This window comes from Dipodomys spectabilis, unplaced genomic scaffold (genome assembly GCF_019054845.1).
Source record: "Dipodomys spectabilis isolate Male_0828 unplaced genomic scaffold, ASM1905484v1 ptg000145l, whole genome shotgun sequence".
Taxonomy (NCBI): Eukaryota; Metazoa; Chordata; class Mammalia; order Rodentia; family Heteromyidae; genus Dipodomys; species Dipodomys spectabilis.
This window is the reverse complement of record NW_024870822.1, coordinates 3,873,187-3,890,989: the sequence shown is the minus strand read 5'-3', so window position 1 is coordinate 3,890,989 and position 17,803 is coordinate 3,873,187. Positions and strand designations below refer to the sequence as shown.

Below are 17,803 nucleotides of genomic sequence, written 5' to 3'. Positions count from 1 at the left end.
CTTGAACTGTGATCCTCAGATCTCAGTCTCCTGAGTAGCTAGGATTACAGGCAAACACTACTAGTGCCTGGCTCAGTGCTAGGGTTTGAAGTCAGGGCCTCCTGCTTGCTAGGCTGGCACTCTTCCATGTGACCCCTGCTTCCAACTCTATTTTTGAAATAGGGTTCTTTTGCTTCCCACATAGGCATGAACTATGATCCACCTAGCATACGCTTCTGAGATCACAGGCACTTGTCATCATGTCGAGATGGAGTCTCATAGGCTTTTCTGTCTAGGCTGGCCTTGAACTGCAATCCTTCCTATCTCCCCCCTCCTCCCCCCCACCCTCCCACCCCTGTACCACACACCTATAGCTAGAATTACAGTTATGAGACATCAAGTATCTGGCTAGGAATCAACAATAATTCCAGGTGTTTTCAATGCAGATAGAGATACAGATGAGAACATGGGCTTCTGAGGTGGACACACTGAGTTCCAGCCTAGCCACTCTGTAACCTAGATCAAGGTTCTTGACAGTAGTAGTTCTGTGCCTGTCCCTTCATCTCTAAGATGTAAAATCATAATTCCATTGGGAGTGCAATAACACACAAAAAGGCACGAGGGGGACTTGGCGCAGTGCCTGGCTCAGGGCAAGCTCTCAGTACTTACAGCTGCTGTTGCTGTTGCCATTCAAGATTAGAAAGGATACCTAAGAGCCAGGCCAGCTGGACTACTAAGTGCTCCTCTCTGGAAACAGACTGCTTGAATTGGAATTCTCTGTCATTCACCTCTATCTTCCCATATATAAAATGGGGTGTTATTGACCCTACTCTCTAGTAAGGACTGAATGTGGTAAAGTAGGCAAACAACCCAGCACCATGTCTGGCACATGTGCTATGGAAGCAGACTATTCATCAGTCACTTGCAGTGATCTTAAGAGTATATAAAAATCTTCCTTAAATTTCCCTGAGTTCCTGTTTAAAACAACACGCTGATCATTGAAATTAGTTATAAAGATAGTAATAACACAGAACACAGATGGAGTGTTCTCCCAAACACTTTTCTTTTTTTGGGGGTCCAGTCATGGGGCCTGAACTCTGGGCCTGTGCGCTGTCCCTCAGCTCTTCAGCTCAAGGCTAGCACTCTACCACTTGAGCCACAGTGCCACTTCCGGCTTTTATTCTTTTTGCTTATGTGGTGCTGAGGAATCGAACCCAGGGCCTCAGGCATGCTCGCTTGCCTTGCATGTGAGGGAGCAATAGCTTTGGGCAGAATAAGCTCAGAGACAGTACCCAGGCTCATAGTTCAAGCTTCAGGACTGATTTGAAAGAAGAAAAGAAGAAGAAGAAGAAGAAGGAGGAGGAGGAGGAGGAGGAGGAGAAGGAGAAGGAGGAGGAGAAGGAGGAGGAGAAGGAGAAGGAGGAGGAGGAAGGGGGAGGGGAGGGGGGAGGGGAGGGGAGGAGGAGGAGGAGGGGAAGGGGAGGGGAGGAGAGTGGAGGGGGAGGAGGAGATGGTGGCTTTGTGCTAGGCATGGTGATTCGTGCCTATAATCCCAGTTATGTGGGAGATAGAGATCAAAAGGATTGTGGTGTGAGGCTAGATTGTCCATCTTCATAAACCAAGCATGACATCTCATGTCTGTGGTCTAAGCTCTATGGTAGGTGGTATGAATAAAAGGATTGAGGTCTCAATCAGCCTGGGCAAAGAGGGGAGGAGGTGGTGGGGGAGGGGAGAGAGAGGAGAGGCCCTATATGAAAAATAACTAAAGCAAAAGTTCTGGGGGAATGACTTAAATGGTAGAGTAGATAGTGCAGTTTCATGTAGATATTGCCAAAAGAGAAAGAAAGAGAAGAAAATAGCTTTCCTTGATTCATTCTGCCCTTCACCTTATCCCATGGCTAAAGAGCGTACATGCTGATGAATGAGATGGAACAAATCTGGAAAGGAGCAAGGATACATCATGTCAGGGGCAGACGTGAAATACCTCTCCATCCCCAGTGTTGCTCCTCTTGCAAAGAGACACATGATTTGAATTACAAAAGTTGACCATGGAACAAAGAAACTTCCACTTCCCATGTCTAATCAGAGTGAGACCCACGACCCTGTGAACAGTTATCCTGGAAACTGGTTGGATTCTGGGCTGCTTAGCACCCGTTTTCTCGAAGCAATGGCTTCTCATGGGACCCACTGAAGCCATTGTCTCTGTTCTTTCTCAGCCTCCATTCTCCCTCCACAGAGAAGAGCACATGACTAACCATCTTTAACCTAGCCTGAGCACTTGGAACAGCCACAGGTTCAATCAGACTTCTCTCCTAATTCCAGGGCCTTTTAGCATTTGGTCCAAATACAGCCAGCAGATCTGTCACATTGGGGACCTGCTTGCTGCTGGTTGTTACTGGTGTTGCTCAGAATCTAAGAGCATCTCTCTGGAATCAGACTGTCTGTGCTCTAAACACAGACATCCAGCATATGACTAGGCCAGGTCCTGAAAGTTTGCCTAAGTTCTTTTTGTGTGTAAACTGGGCTTCATGACACTAGCACCCCCTCTTAGGTTTGTTGTGAGGATTTAAGATGGCCTAGTATTTCTCACAAACTCAATCAGTTATTTAGAGGGCAAAACTTGGGAGTAGGCTCTATAAGATAGAAGCTTCTTCAAAGACAAGTTTGCTTTAGGGATCTCTGTCATCAAGGATGAGAATTTTATGTACAGGGGTGGGTTGGGAGAGGTAGCTGAGAATGTTTAAAGGGATGACATTGATCAAGTTGTACTATATTCATAAACTGTCTTGTTGAATGGCAACTACTCAAAGATAATTTTAAAAAATTAAAAGAAAGAATTTGATGTGCTACTGCCCACCTACTCTGCTCTCAAACTCCCTGAACTCTAAATACATCCCACAGGTAATTGTGAACTAGAAAAATAAAAAGGAATAAGTTAGATGTAGAAAATAAGAGCATCTCTATGCCAGACAGTGAGAAGTCTCCAGCCAGCTCTCGTTCTCTGCTTTCCTTGAGGCATTCTGTTTACAGATAGAGAGCCTATGTTCTTCTACAATCTCTACTTCTTTTCCATCATAAATCTAAAACTTTGGTCCAGATCTTGTGAGGACTGACAAGGCATAAATACAGACAAGACTCCTACCAGCAATCTATTACTCTCAGTATTCCAGTTGGCCTCTGGGCACTCTGCTTTGCAATTCAGGAACTGGAAAATAGAAACCCTGCATTTCCCTGTCCATTAAAATAAGAGGAGAAGCAAGCCAGGTACTCGTGACTCTCAAGTGTCTATAGAGGAAGAGGGTGCTAGCTCCTTACCCATGTCAAGAGGTGGGGACAACATTCTCACTCATCAGGGAAATGGTGCTTTTTCCAATTTACACACACTCCAAATCAATTGTCCCATCCAGAGCTGGCCTCTGATGAGGGAAGCGGAGACGTTTGCTCTTCCATCCTGATTGGCCACCCCAGTAAGACAGATGAAAAAAAAAATTTTTTTACTTAAAACCTATTATTAGGTGTCCAATCACTATTAGCTCAGCTAGTCTTACTGTGCCAATATAAGCCAGGTGTAGGAAGATTGAGTCAATCCCAAGCGCATGGCAATGACATTCCAAAGGCTTCCTCAGGACTTGTGAATATTCCCAAGAGATTTGCATGTTCCATGGCATCTCTATTTCTGGGTTTCCATGTCCAAAAATGCTTTGTTCATAGCTTATTGCCGACATAGCTCCCAGGCTCCTCCTCAGTTTCTACCAAAAATTTAGGCTAAAGGTCAGTCATGAGAATAAAATATTGTACTTAAGAGTAGGAGGTCCTGGAGAGAGAGGTACAATTAGGCTCTAGGAAACACACAAATTAAATTATAATTTGAAGCTTAGAAAAGTCCTATGTAGGCCAGGCACTGGTGGCTCACACCTGTAATCCTAGTTACTCAGGAGGCTGAGATCCGATGATTGAAGTTCAAAGCCAAGCTGGAAAATCTATGAGATTCTTTTTTTTTTTTAATGTTTCTTTTTCTTTTTCTTTTCTTCCTTTTTTTTTGGCGGGGGGGGGGGGGGGGGGCGGGTCCAGTCGTGGGGCATGAACTCTGGGCCTGGACAATGTCCCTCAGCTCTTCAGCTCAAGGCTAGCACTCTACCACTTGAGCCACAGTGCCACTTCCAGCTTTTTTCTTTTTGCTTATGTGGTGCTGAGGAATCGAACCCAGGACCTCATGCATGCAAGGCAAGCACTCTACCACTGAGCTACCTTCCCAGCCTATCTATGAGATTCTTCTCTCCAATTAACAACCCAAAACCCAAAGTGAAGCTGTAACTCAAAGTAGTAGAGCACTAGTCTTTAGCAGCACAAAAATAGTGCCCAGGCCCTGAATTTAAGTCCCTCAACCACAGAAAAAAAGAAAGAAAAGTCCTATACAGTGGGTGTCTTTATTTGTTTGTTTGTTTGTTTGTTTTGCCAGTTCTGGGGCTTGAACTCAGGGCCTGGGCACTGTCCCTGAGCTTCTTTTGCTCAAAGCTAGCACTCTACTACCTGAGCCATAGCACCACTTCCAGCTTTTTCTGTTTATGTGATACTGAGGAAGGCAACCCGGGGTTTCATTCATGCTAGGAAAGCACTCTACCACTAAGCCACATTCCCAGCCCTAGTGGGTGCCTTTAAAAGTCCTCTTATACTAGGTGCCAGTGACTCATACTTATAATCCTAGCTACTCAGGAAGCCGAGATCTGATGATCATGGTTAGAAGACAGCCTAGGCAGGAAAGTCTGGGAAACTCTAATCTCCAGTGAACCACCAAACAGTGAGGACAAGAGCTGTGGCTCAAGTGATAGAGTGCTAACCTTGAGCAAAACAACACGGGACAGCACCCAAACCCTGACTAGCACACATACACAAAAACGTCATCAGCCAATCAAACCTTAGTAGTATTACCCCTTTGCAACTCTCAGCATTGAGCATCCAGCCTTCTACCTCCATCCTTCCCTTTCTTTCTCTCTTCTCCTCCACTACTCTTAGGAATGGAGATCAAGAACACAAATGCTGGTAGTCGGTATCAAACAGGAGAAGGTAGGTTGTGGGACTAGAGGGTGGATCTAGCCCACCTCAAGGCAATCAGCTTCAAACATTTCTATACATGGGGTTCTACTAAGTGCCTCTGCTAAGGCAACTGTGGGCTTCCAGTTTGCAGTCTTCACTGTGCAGTCTTCCTCTTTACCACAGCCAAGCATGACAGAGCAACTATGCCCCCAACTGAAGCTAGCCAGGGCTGTCTCTAGTCTGCTTCCTACATGTCCAGAAATCCTGCCAAGGTAACATGTACATGGCACCACCAATCCATGTGCTAGATGTGTGAGTGAAAGTCAGCCAGGGAATAGGTGAACTTGGGCTCAAAATAAGACAGCTAGAGACCACCTTGGACTCCACCTATTCAGACTTTACTCACTTACATGATTACTTAATTACTTATTAAAGCAGTCTCACTATGTCGTCAATACTGGCCTTGAATTCCCTCCCAACCTCATACCTCAGCCTCCCAAATACTGGAATTAGACGTATATGCCATCATACCTATATTGTTGGATGGAATATATATATATATTTATATATATATATGTGTGTATGTATATATTCATATATATGTATGTACACACACACACACACACACACACACACATATATATATATATCCAGAACTTTTGCATCCTATCAAACTGAAACTCTACACCAATTAAACACTAACTTCCTTTTCCCTTCTCCCTGTGGACCCTGGTTGTCACCATCTTACTTCCTGTCTCTGTGAACTGACTATTGTAGGTACCACATACAAATGGAATTGCACAGAGTGTGTCGTATGTGTGCACACGCAAGCACATGCCAATACTGAGGCTTAAATTCAAAGCTTCATGCTCTTGCTTGGCTTGCTTTTGCTCAAGACTGTTGCTCTACCACTTGATTCACACCTCTACTTTTGGCTTTTTGCTGATTAACTAGAGTCTCACAAATGTTTCTGCTGATGTTGGCTTTAAGCCTCAATCCTTAGACCTCAGCCTCCTGAATAGCTAGAACTACAGGGGTGAGCAAACAGCACGTGGCTGGTGTTTGTCTTTTTGTGTCCAGCTCCTCCAACGTATTGTTCATCTATGTTGTAGCATGGGCCAAAATTTTCTTCTTTTTAAAAGTGAATGTTATTCCATCATATGTATGTAGCACATTTGGTTGATTCACCATTGGACAGTTGGCTGTTTCCAGCTTTTGGCTTTGACAGTAATGCTGCTATGTACTCTGGGATGCAGGTATTTGTTTGAGTCTCTGCCCTCAGTTTTTAGATGCATAGATCACACACTGAATTACTAGGTCAGATGGTAATTATATGTTTAACGCTTTGAAGAACTATGCCTGTGTATCCTTGAACCAATCTTAGAACCTCTCCAAACTTCACCTGTAAAACAGTGATAGTGAAGCAACTGTGTTAATAGTTAATAGCCTAAAACTTAAGTATATAAAGCATGTGATTTAAAGTCTAGGTGCATCTTAAACCTTCAATGCCTGCTAGGTGGTTAATCTTGTCCTTGGAATGGAAAGACTCAAGCAAAAATAATCACTAAAGACAGTCTCTGCTCCGAAAATCTATAGTCCTACCATGAAATTATCTTCCTTGTGGGGTGTCAAGAGCTCTCAGAATATATGATAAGGGAACACCCTCTTTATGATTCCCACAAAATCCACCATGTCTGCAAGCTCAACTTCCACAGCTCTCTTCCTTGGAATGTGCTAACACATCCCACCAGAAGCCACCATCTAATTTTCCTTGCCACTCTTTCCCCCTTGCTTGCTTTCCACATTCCCTGCTGACCACTGAAGAATACCTGGGCTTCACATTTTCTTCCCCAGTTGTATTTGGGTTCCCACCTTACTAGCTAACTGTTGGAAATGTCACTAGCAAAGTGATTCATAATAAAGCTTCATTTCCCAAGAGCCTCATGTTTTAAACGAGGTTTTCCTCTTAGGCCGAGTCACATTGGCAGCACCACTGCTATTTGGCGGAGTCCATTAGAGTTGGGCTTCCACCTCATTGCTGTTTATGTCGCGCGTTTATCACTTGGCCTCATGTCTGGATTCCTGACCTCCGACACATATCCCGTGTCTAGGAACAACATCATCCCACGGATATTTACATTTCAGATCCTCTTTTTAGAAAACTAATTACAGGAGAAATGCATCCAAGCTTTTTCTTGCTGGAGCCAGATGCAACATTCCAGCAGGGAGTGGACTTGTACACTAACTACATGAAGAAATATTTTCCTTCTCCACTCTTCAGTTCAACAACTGGAATGTCCGTGCTAAATGCATGAAGCTGCTCCTCTGGCTCAGTCAGCGGCTTGGCTGACAACAAACCACACACTCTCCCCAAAGCTTTTCCACAGCAAAAGGTAAAAGAGAATCTTAAATTAGCAAGAAATGAGTTTTTCAGATGCTGGGGAGTCGAGTTTGTTTTTCAGCTTTCGTGGGTTGGAGTTGTCTCACCTGCCACGTTATGGAAATGAAGAAGAGAAGCTTGGGTCTGACCACAAGGGAAATCTGAACCACTGAATCCTGATGCTCTGAGAAGAACCAGGGTCCTCTAGAATTGCTCTAGACCACCACACCTTGGTGATCCGGTTCCAAAAGGCAAATATGGAGCAGGGAGGAATCCTAAGGCAGAGTCCTCAATTTACCCCTGGGCAAGTGTTTAGGGTCGCAGATTAGACTTACTTAAAGGGCTACTTCTGCTTTCTCTTTTATTGTCTTTGGGCTGCTCCTGGGACCAAAGGCAAAGGAAACACTCAGACCTCCAGACAGTAAATCACTAAGAAAAACAGGAGGAGGAAGCTGGCTGTAGATAGAGTGTGCATCCGAAGTGGAGGAAGAGGCCTCCTATACCCAGGCTTTTTGTTGACACAGACACTTGTCTTCTGCTTCTCTCCAGCAGGCTATTGCATGTAAGTATCACCACCAACCTCCTTCTCTACCTGTTGCAGTTCCCTGTAACCACCTGCAGCATCAGAGCACCCATAGCTCAGCTAAACACAAAGGACAGGCTGCCTGCACAGTAAAGAGGCACCAGAGGCTGATAGGCACGCTGCCCGGAAGAGATGCTTTCTGTTCTGTCAATCCTCCACTCTCTCACCTCCTGACCCCTCACCCTCTGGCCAGGTAAGGGCAGCTGCTTCTCACCTGCCAAAGAGCCCTTCCCAGGCCTGCCATTTCCTGGGGTTTCCCCTTTGCTGACTCAAGAGGTTCCCAAGAATTCTATGTCATGTCCCAGCCTCATTTTTTTTTTTTTACCCTCGCCTCCACCCACCCAGCCCATTGGACCTGGGAATTGTGGCTCAGAAAAATGGCATGTAAAAAACAAAACAAAACAAAGAAACCAGAATGCTTTCCAAACAAACACTGCGTGTGTCCCCAGAAAGAACTTGGCATTTCAACCTCGGGCTTTCCTTCTTGGTAGGAAGGAAGTGCCTAGATCTCCTAGGCTTGAGGACCTGAGCAGAAAGGGTTCCATCAGTGAAATCACACAGATCAAGGTTCCCCAGGCAGAGCAACAAGCCAGCCCAGCTCTCTTGCCTTCTTTCCAGCTCACCTCTGCAGGACTGCTTCCCAGGGAAAACTTTGTATTTGCAAAGCACACAGCCACTTAAACTCAACCCCATCCTCAAGGTGACCCGGGACTTTAAAAAAGGAGCTAAATATAATTGGTCTCCCCTTCTAGAGACAGTTTAGTCTACAACTAGGGATGCCCAAGTCGTCTTCCGTTCTCAGGGAGGGCAACAGGCTCTAACTCCAGCACCACCAGCCAAGCCCCCAAGATTAGCCACCCACACCCCTGCCTCCTTGAAACTGCCAAGTCCAGTCCCCATCACCCCAACCCCGCCGCCCCCCCCCCGCCCCGCCCGGGAAGGAAATGCCCTTCCAGGGGCGTCCTGAACGCCACTCACAGTACCTCTTGGCAAAGATGAGATGAGCAGGAGCTGCAGGAACACGAGCCCCAGCTGCGTCCAGCGGTCCAGCTCCATCTTTCCCGCGGTGCTGCCCGAGTCACTGGGAACTGGAGGCGGGACGGGACCGAAGGAGGCTGGGCGGCAGGCGGCTCTTACAGGGACCTCCCCAATCCCCAGCTGAGCCGGAGCTCGGGTTTCAGCTGGGCAGACTCCCCCATCCCCATCAGAGGGGAGCCACCACCTTCAGCCACAGCGACGGCGACGTCAGCCCCAAACTCTCCTCACCACCTTAACCCTTGAGGGGCCCAGGGGGGCGGGGTGGCCCCCGCAAAGCTCCCCACCTCCTGCCCTCCACCCCCCCCCCCCGCGGCTCTATGGCAGTCCGGAGAGAGGCTAGTGGGTACCCCTCGCAGCTCAGAGAGATGCCCAACAGGACTCTGGGGCTCCCGCGGTCCACCAAGTGGAGGTGGGTGGGCACGGAGGATGGGGTGGAGACGCCAGGAGCACCTGGATGGAATAGGGGTAGAGCCATGGGGTGCCTGCCCCACCCCACCTCCCACCACCCCACCACTGCGGGAGCCTGGGGTCGGGGCTAGGACAGGAATTCATTGCGCTTTCTCTGGATTGCGCCCTGATTAAAAGAGTGGCCTGGGGAAGGAGGCCAGGAGAATAAAGGAAGCCCACTGGCCTGCTCACACTCTAACTCTTCCTCTGAGCTCTCTCTGTCCCCCTCTGTCTGCTCCAAGTGATTACAGTTTGGAAGCTAGTTGGCTAGGGAAATTCCTCATCTTCCCACCAGGCCCATACTGGTGAGTTCAGCAACAGAGAGTATTCCTGAGCACATGCCAGGCTGGGCGCTAGGCTCCCGGATCCTGTACAGGATACTGTCTCTATTGTGGCACCTTAAATGAGGAGGAAGGGTGCTTTCTAAGTTTTTGTGAGTTCTTCGCTTTTGTTTTTGTACCAGTACTCGGTCTGGATGCTGTCTCAGCTTTTTCACTCAAGACCCGCACTTCTTGATTTTTTTTTTTTTTTTTTGTATGTGCAACCAGAGATAAGTCTCTCAAGGACTTTTCTGTCCAGGCTGATTTCCAAACAGAGATCTTCAGATCCGTTTCCTGAGTAGCTAGGATTAACAGGCATGAGCCACGGATTCCCAGCAAAGCTTTTGACTTCTACTTCTTTTTTTTTTCAGAGTACTTGCAATGGTTTATTTTACATATCAACTTGATGAAGATATTCTGGACAGCTGTTCTGTTAAAACACTAATACGGATATTGCTGGGCAGGACTTGTGTAGTTGTGATTTACATTTATAATTAGGAAATTTTAAGTAAAGGAGATTATTCTGGATAATCTTGCCCATCCCTTCTCTATATCTATGTATGTATGTATGTATCTATCTTCTATGTTATCTATAGCTGTATCTATATCTATGTATGTATGCAATCTCTCTCATTTAAAAAATTAACAGAAATTTATAAATATTTAGTGGGTACTCTGTTATTTATAGTTTGATACATGTATATACCATGTTTTGCTCGATCATGGTAAGTATATCTTATCAAGTACGTATCTTCTCCAACATTTATTATTTCTTTGTGGTGAACACAATTTAAATCCTTTCTTGTAGCTTTTAAAAATATTCAGCACACTGTTGTTATAAATCGTCACCCTAATGCATAATTGAACATCAGAAATTATTTCTCCTAACTGAAACCTACCTACCTACCTTTCCTCATCCCTCCTGGTAACCAGTCCCTGGTAACTACTATTCCATTCCATACTTGTAAGAGATTAATTTTTTTTAGATTCCACATATGAGTGACCTCAATAGTATTTATCCTTCTATCCCTGCCTTGTTTAACCTAATATAATACTTTTAGTTCTATTTGTGCTAGCAAAAATGACAAGGTTTCATCCCTTTTTCTTGTCTGAATACTATTGCATTGTACATATATACCACAGTTTCTTTACCATCTATCAGCCAATGCACATACATTCACTCAATTTCTTTTTTGTATTTTTTTACAATAATTCTTTTTAATACATATTTTTATTGTAAAGATACTGTACAAAGGGGTTAGTTACATGAGCAAGGTAATGAGTCCATTTCCTATTGAGCAGTTACTCCCTCATTTATATTTCCCCTACCATCTTTTCCTCCCTACCTCCATAACTCCTCCCTCCTCTTTCCCATCCCCCCCATCCCCACAGAGTTGTTAAGTTCGTTTTCAACATAGTGTCTTGTACATCTCATTGTTACAATGGGTCATCCTGTATCCTTATTTCAGCATTTTGTTATTTCCCCTCCCCTCCCCAAATTAGAAAAACGTATATACAAGATGCAGGGCACCAGAATCAAATACAGTGACAACAGGGGTTGTACCATGGGGGGAGAACATACAAAAGAAACAAAAAAAATCACATATTTTGATTTCTGAACCAAGCACTGTTCTACAAACAGAAAAATGAGCCATTGAGAGTGAGCTCATTCCAGGCCACCCAGTTAGTAATGGGCTGAGCCAGGGTTTAAACCCAGAACTCTTGGGCCAGGGGCTCTAATTTCTAGGTTATTCAGCTTCTTAAGGTACTGCATATATAAAATTGTACTTGCCATTATACATACAATTCTGCCTAAACAGAATTTTAATTAACTGCAATAGTCACATTGTACAATAGGTATTGTTATCTATTTATTATGGATGCAGGAAAGAAGATTCAGAGTTTGACTTGCACATAATTACTCACCTGAAAATGACAAAGTGAGACACACCCAAGTCTAATATGAAATTGGGGCTTTGGGCCATGTCTGTTTCCATATTTGTTTGTACAGTCAGATTAAAAAGATATGAGAGTGGTCATTCCAGGGCAGGCCTAGTGAAGAAAGTGGGATCTCAATCCACTGAGGGAAGTAGAGAAGACTTTCTAGAAGGACACTAGGAAAACAATGAACATTTCTGTTTACATCATCATTTGTGTTTATACTCCCCCCACCATGGATCCATGGCAAGTAACTATCAAAATACCTTTAAATTTGTTTAGGTGGATAGATGGATGGATGATAGATGATAGATACATAGATGATAGATACATGATAGATATAGATGATAGATAGATAAATAGATAGATACATAGATAGATACATAGATATATAGAGTAGGCAGACAGATAGGTAGACATAGATAAACAGGTAGATACATAGACAGATACATAAGTAGACACATAAGTAGATACATAAATAGATGCCAACAGAAGAAGATAAACGTGTGTGTAGCTTGGACATGGCAGAGAAGAGAGTATGAGCATGAATGTGGCCAATAATAGTCCAATGCTAGAATATTATTGTCTAGTGGTTGGGGCCATGATGATGTAGGAGTGGAGGATGCTGGTCCCAAAACAGTGAAATGGCTGAAAATAAGAGCTCATCACTCAGAGGCCTGTGTTCAAATACTGATTTAAGTACTTTCTGGCTACATGACATTTAGCAACTTAATAAACTCTCTTAATTCTCTATAAAATTGATCAATAATCTGTCCTATTGGTTGGAAGAAATTAATGAGATTTTGCATGTAGGCCATAGCACAGTGCTCAACACTTGCTAATTGTACGATGAATGTTGACTAACATATGTAGTGTCTGTCTTGAGACTGACTGGAAAGACACATAGTGTTGGCCTTCCTCCCCCCCCATACCCCTTTGGAAGAAAAAAAATCTGTATACAACAAACATTAAAAAACAGTCTAAAAGAGAAGGAAAATCACAAGGCATATGGAAGAGGTACAGGGTAGAGGTCAGAGAAAGAGGTTCAGTCTATTGCTTGCCAGCAGGTCCTGCTCCTTGCATGATAGCAGCAGGACAGAGCTTTGTTTCCAAAAACCTGTGGGTATTAGAAGCTCTAGGGGTCTACTACCAGCTTAGAGGATGACTTCCTTCCTCCCTTTTCCTCCTCCATGGCCCTCTACCCACATGCACACACAGTCTCCCTATACCAATACCCACCAGCAGCTTCACCCTTAGAACCACTGTACCCCCATCTGGACAGGATGTACAGCCCAGAGAATGTTACACATGTGTCATTGGAGAGTACCATGATTTGGGAACTTCACAACAAACCCTGAGTTGGGAGAAGAATGGGGTGGGGCATGACTATGACACAGAAAAGTCAGTAGTTTGCCTGAGGGGGTCACATAGCCCAACACCACTGGAGTTTGAACTCAGGGCATCAAACACTTGCTAGGCAGATATCTGCTATGAGCCATCTCACCAGTCCTTTTTGCTTCAGTTAATTTGTGGGGTAGGGCTGCCTGGGGCAGCCTTAAACCATGATCCACTTACTTGTATAGCTGGGATGACAGACCCACACCACCATACCTGGCTTATTGGTTGAGAAGGATCTCACTAAGGTTTTGCTCAGACTGACCTGGAACCACAGTCTTCCCAGTCTCTGCCTCCCAAATAGCTAGGATTATAGGTCTGAGCTACTGGACACAGCCAATTTCTTCTGTTTAATAGTTTTCTAAATCAGGTGTTCTTTTTTTGTCCAATATTTGAACTCGAACTCAGTATCTGGTTCTTTCACTCTTTGGTTGGTCCTCTACCAATTGAGCCATGACTCCAACCCCCAGGGCTTCTTAGGAGTTCCTTGTCGTCTGTTGAGAGGGGAATTTAGAGGGACTTTGAACCTGTCAAAAATTTTTATGCAAAATTTCCCTGTAGTTTCTGTTTCTGGAATAAGAAGGAACAGAGCCTTTTTTTTAAAGTCTCACCTGTGAAATTCTAATGCTTTCAGAATCACAATTCTTTACAAATTAAAACTGAAGAATTAATCAAATATTTCTCCGATTTGGAGAAAGCAATCTTGCCCTTTCCCATGGTTGTTGAATCTGAAATATAAACTACACTGCGGATATTTGGAAGACACTCCACCACCACTTTTTAAAAATATTCTTAATTTGGCAATTGCTCTTGATCATGCTGCCTGGTGTGGAATCTAAATGAACACCTTACTTCCTATTTCATCTGGTGGGTTACTGTGTCCAAGACGGCTTCAGTTTCCTCATCTGTTAAGTACCTGCCCACAGGGGATTGGGATAGAGGGCTCAGAACAGTAGCTAAAAACTAAGTACTCAATGATTATTAGCTATTCTTAGCTTGAATCTCCCTTTCCCACCCTTTCCTCCTCCTAACACTCCAGGGGAATCATTTACAAGGAAGACTTTGGGTGAAGAAAGGAAAAGTGACATGCTGGCAGGTGGAGAACAGCACCTGCAATTTAGAATTACCTCCTTACAACCCATGCTCAGAAATCAAGGATTTGCTGTACTGATGGAGTCGAGCCACCCATCTAATTACAAGTCATAATAAACACTCATTTTCACATGAAAGGATGAGGCCCTCTGACACAACCTGTCTCAATTTCAGTGCCAGCAGGGAGGCTGGCCACATACAGAGGGTGTGGCAGCACAGAAGGTCATCTTTGTGAATGCCAACAGTTCCCCAGTTCCCAACTGTAAACTTCAGCAGAACTATAGCTGAGCCACAAGTGCAGGCTGGGAAAAGCTTGAGGAAGGAGGACTGAGTGGGGTCTGTGAACTGAGAGACTTCCCCAGCTTCTGGTAATTAAGTTTGGTTTTCATCAGCTATACAACACCCAAAGTTTAAGTCATCAGGGCCAGAGATGGAAAAGGAAAGCACAGTGAAAAACATAAAGGCTTCCACCAGAGCCTGCTCTGACTGGTCCCACAGTAATGGTCTGCAACCCTAATGAATCCCGGCTGTTCACCTTCACAGCATGCAGCCATGTTCTGCCTCCACGTTTGGCTCGGCTCCACTCCTTTTCCACTGGGAGCGAGGCAAGGGGTAGGTGCGCCTGTGGTTCTTTCTCTGGCCACATTCTTGTGAATCTATGTCATTCTTCATACAAATTGCTGAAAGCAGTCAAGTTTCTGCTTCAGAGGCAAAGCAGAGTTCTTCTCCCTAAATCATGTGAATTTGAAAAACTGACCAAATATTTCTGGGATTTGAGGGAGCATAATTTTGTTCATATATAACAGTGATTGAGGCTAAGCTATAAATTGCACAGGAGATACTTGAAAGACCATCTCACTGGCCATATTTATTGATTGGTTGATTGTATATGCCAGTACATGATATATTGGGGCTTAAACTTTGGCCTTGGGTACTCTCACCAATTTTTTTTTTTCCTCAAGCTTGACACTCTACCATTTGAGCCACACCTCCAATCCTGGTTTTATTTATTTGCTAGTTCATTGGGTAAGAGTCTATGGACTTTCCTGCGTAGGCTGGCTTGAAACCAGGATCTTCAGCTCTCAGCCTCTTGAGTAACTAGGATTACAGGCATGAGCCACCAGTGTCCAGCATCTTTTGCATTTTTTTTTATTATTTCTGACTTAACACTTGCTCTTGATCATCATGCTGATGGGTAAAATACAAATAGACCCCCTCAGTCTCTATTAAGCCTGTACATGTTACTTCATCTGTTCTTGACTTCAAATCTATTCTTGACTTCTTAACTTCAAATGCATATTTATAAATCAATTCAAAATAAAAGTTATCAGTTGGGAAGCAGTGGCTCAAGCCTGTAATCCCAGCTACTCAGGAGTCTAGACCTTGAGGACCATAGTTTGAGGCCAGCCCTGGAAGAAAAGGCCACAAGACTTTCCATCTCTGGAATGATCAACAAAAAACTAGGCTGGAGTCATGGCTCAAGTGTGACTGAAGAGTGGGATAGTAGGATAGAAGATCAGGGTTAAGATGTAGCTCAGGGACAAAGTGCTTGCCTAACAAGTACAACATCCTGGGTTTGATCCCCAGTACCAACAAAAAGAAAAGACAAAAATATATACTTAAGAGCAGCCCTGGACGATGCTTTGAACAACCAAGCAGAGATGGTCCCCAAATTATAATGGCTCAACTTATGATTTTCTGACATCAAAATGATGTAGAAACTGTACTTCAGACTTTGAATGTGGATTGTTTCCCTGGGCTAGAAAAATGCAACATGGCACTTTCTTATAATTCTGTTGCAGATGCAGCAAACCGAAGCTCTCAGTCAGCCACACCATTGTGAGGGGAAACAACAGATATTCTACAGAGTCCTGGATTGCCAAGCTCCACGTTTTGGCTGGTTGGATATATGAAATGAATATATGAAATTTTCCATTTGTGGAAAATAGTGTTTTCAACTTATGGTGCTGTTACCAGGAGCTAAATCAAGGAGCCTCTGAAGGCAAAAACAAACAAAACAAAACAAAAATCAGCTCAGTCAATTGACAGTATTCAGTGTTTGTCATCAGCCACTCAGCCCTGGAACAAGGCTCGCATGGACAGACTGGTCCTGGTGACAGCGGTGGAGGTTACAGATGGCAGAGCAGCCTGGATGATAGCTTACCAAGGCCAGTGTATCTACTGCAACAGCTGGTGGGTATGGAACCCACCAGCAACAGGGCCCATTGTTGAACCCTAATAAAGTACCAGGCAGGCCCAGTAGCACTAGGACAGGGACCAGAAAATTTGCATTCCTAAAAAGGTCCAAAATGATGCTAGTGATGCTGGTCCCTAGACTTCCATTTGAGGAGTAAGGACTCAAAGGAGCAGATATTACCTCCTGAAGCTGGAATACTGGAAGAAAGAACAGCTCTTTAACAGGCTCTATCAGAAAGAACTTAGCAGGGAGCACTTGGGACACATCCTCTTGGCAGCTAGTATACCTACAGTTAGTCTGAGCTGATTTAGGAAAGCTTCAAAGCTTGTTCACCGGAAAGAAAGGGGTTACTCTTGGTTAGGTAGCTTAGAGGGGAACAGCATGAACTATGCAGTGTCTGGAAGAATTCAGGGTTTGTAACTGTCTTCTCTTCTTCCTCTGTCCTGCTGGCTTGACCATGGGCTTTAAACTTTCAACCTGGAGCTTCATGATCTGAAACAGAATTGTCACCAGGGGGAAGTATGCTGTTCCCCAAAGTAGTTAGGAGGTCAGCAGGGATCCGGCAGTGGCCGTCCCCCATAAATCCAAGTCTGCACATGCCTCTTTTAGGTTCTGCAAACATGCTTGGTTCCTTCATCACAGTGGGCCTCTCGGAGCCTCGGCTCAACCATAAATCAGACTCCACTGATGCTGAGTTGACACCAGCCTCCTCTTGGATGTCTCTCTGGTGGACTGGGCCCATTTACCTGTAATTTAGCTCTGGACTGTTTGCCTGATCATATTTCATTGGAAAGCCTGATCTCATTTAAGGTTTGTGTTTCTAATTCTGTTTCTGGGCAGGTAACCAGTGGGAGGCAGCCAGGGAAATGTAAACAGTTAATGAAATCTAACAGGATCCACACTTTTAGTGATATTTCATGCCTCCAACAAGTTTGTCTCTCACATTTCCTCCACTGGGCCTTTCCTCCAGGGGCTAGTCTAGGTCTGTTCTCCATCACCATGTCAAGCGATTAAGGGAAACACAGGTGTCTGTAGTCATTAGAAATCAAAATCCACCTGCTAGACCATGTGTTAGAAGGAGGGCAACTCAGGGTCAGCCTGTTCAGGGTGGGTGGAGGGTGAGCGTCTGGCTAGGAGCCCATAGGGGACCACAAATTGTGCTGGTTTCCAGAGAAAAAGTCTCCTGGGAGTCAGGTGAGAGGCTCACCTGCAGCCAGATGTCTGGGTACTATTCAACAGTGGTCCCCGAAGGTCTTGAAAGTGGGTATTTTTTTTCTCTTAATGCCCTAGAAGCAATTTACTGCTCAAATCTGCTCCTTCTTTTTGTGAGTCTTCATGCACATCTTGTTCCTCCTATGTATATGCTAAATTCTCACATGTTTGTCTCTCTCCTGTATTCT

At 44.5% G+C, this 17,803-nt stretch overlaps 1 protein-coding gene across 1 annotated transcript in view; it reads right to left on the bottom strand.

Moving 5' to 3' along the window:
* Positions 1-9,036, bottom strand: part of Pamr1 (peptidase domain containing associated with muscle regeneration 1) — an 82,723-nt gene extending 73,687 nt beyond the window's left edge. Inside the window, exon 1 of the mRNA XM_042691523.1 lies at positions 8,960-9,036. Within this exon, the coding sequence (XP_042547457.1) occupies positions 8,960-9,032 (73 nt within the window). The 5' untranslated portion in view covers positions 9,033-9,036. The remainder of the gene's footprint in view (positions 1-8,959) is intronic.
* Between the last annotated feature and the right edge of the window lie 8,767 nt (positions 9,037-17,803).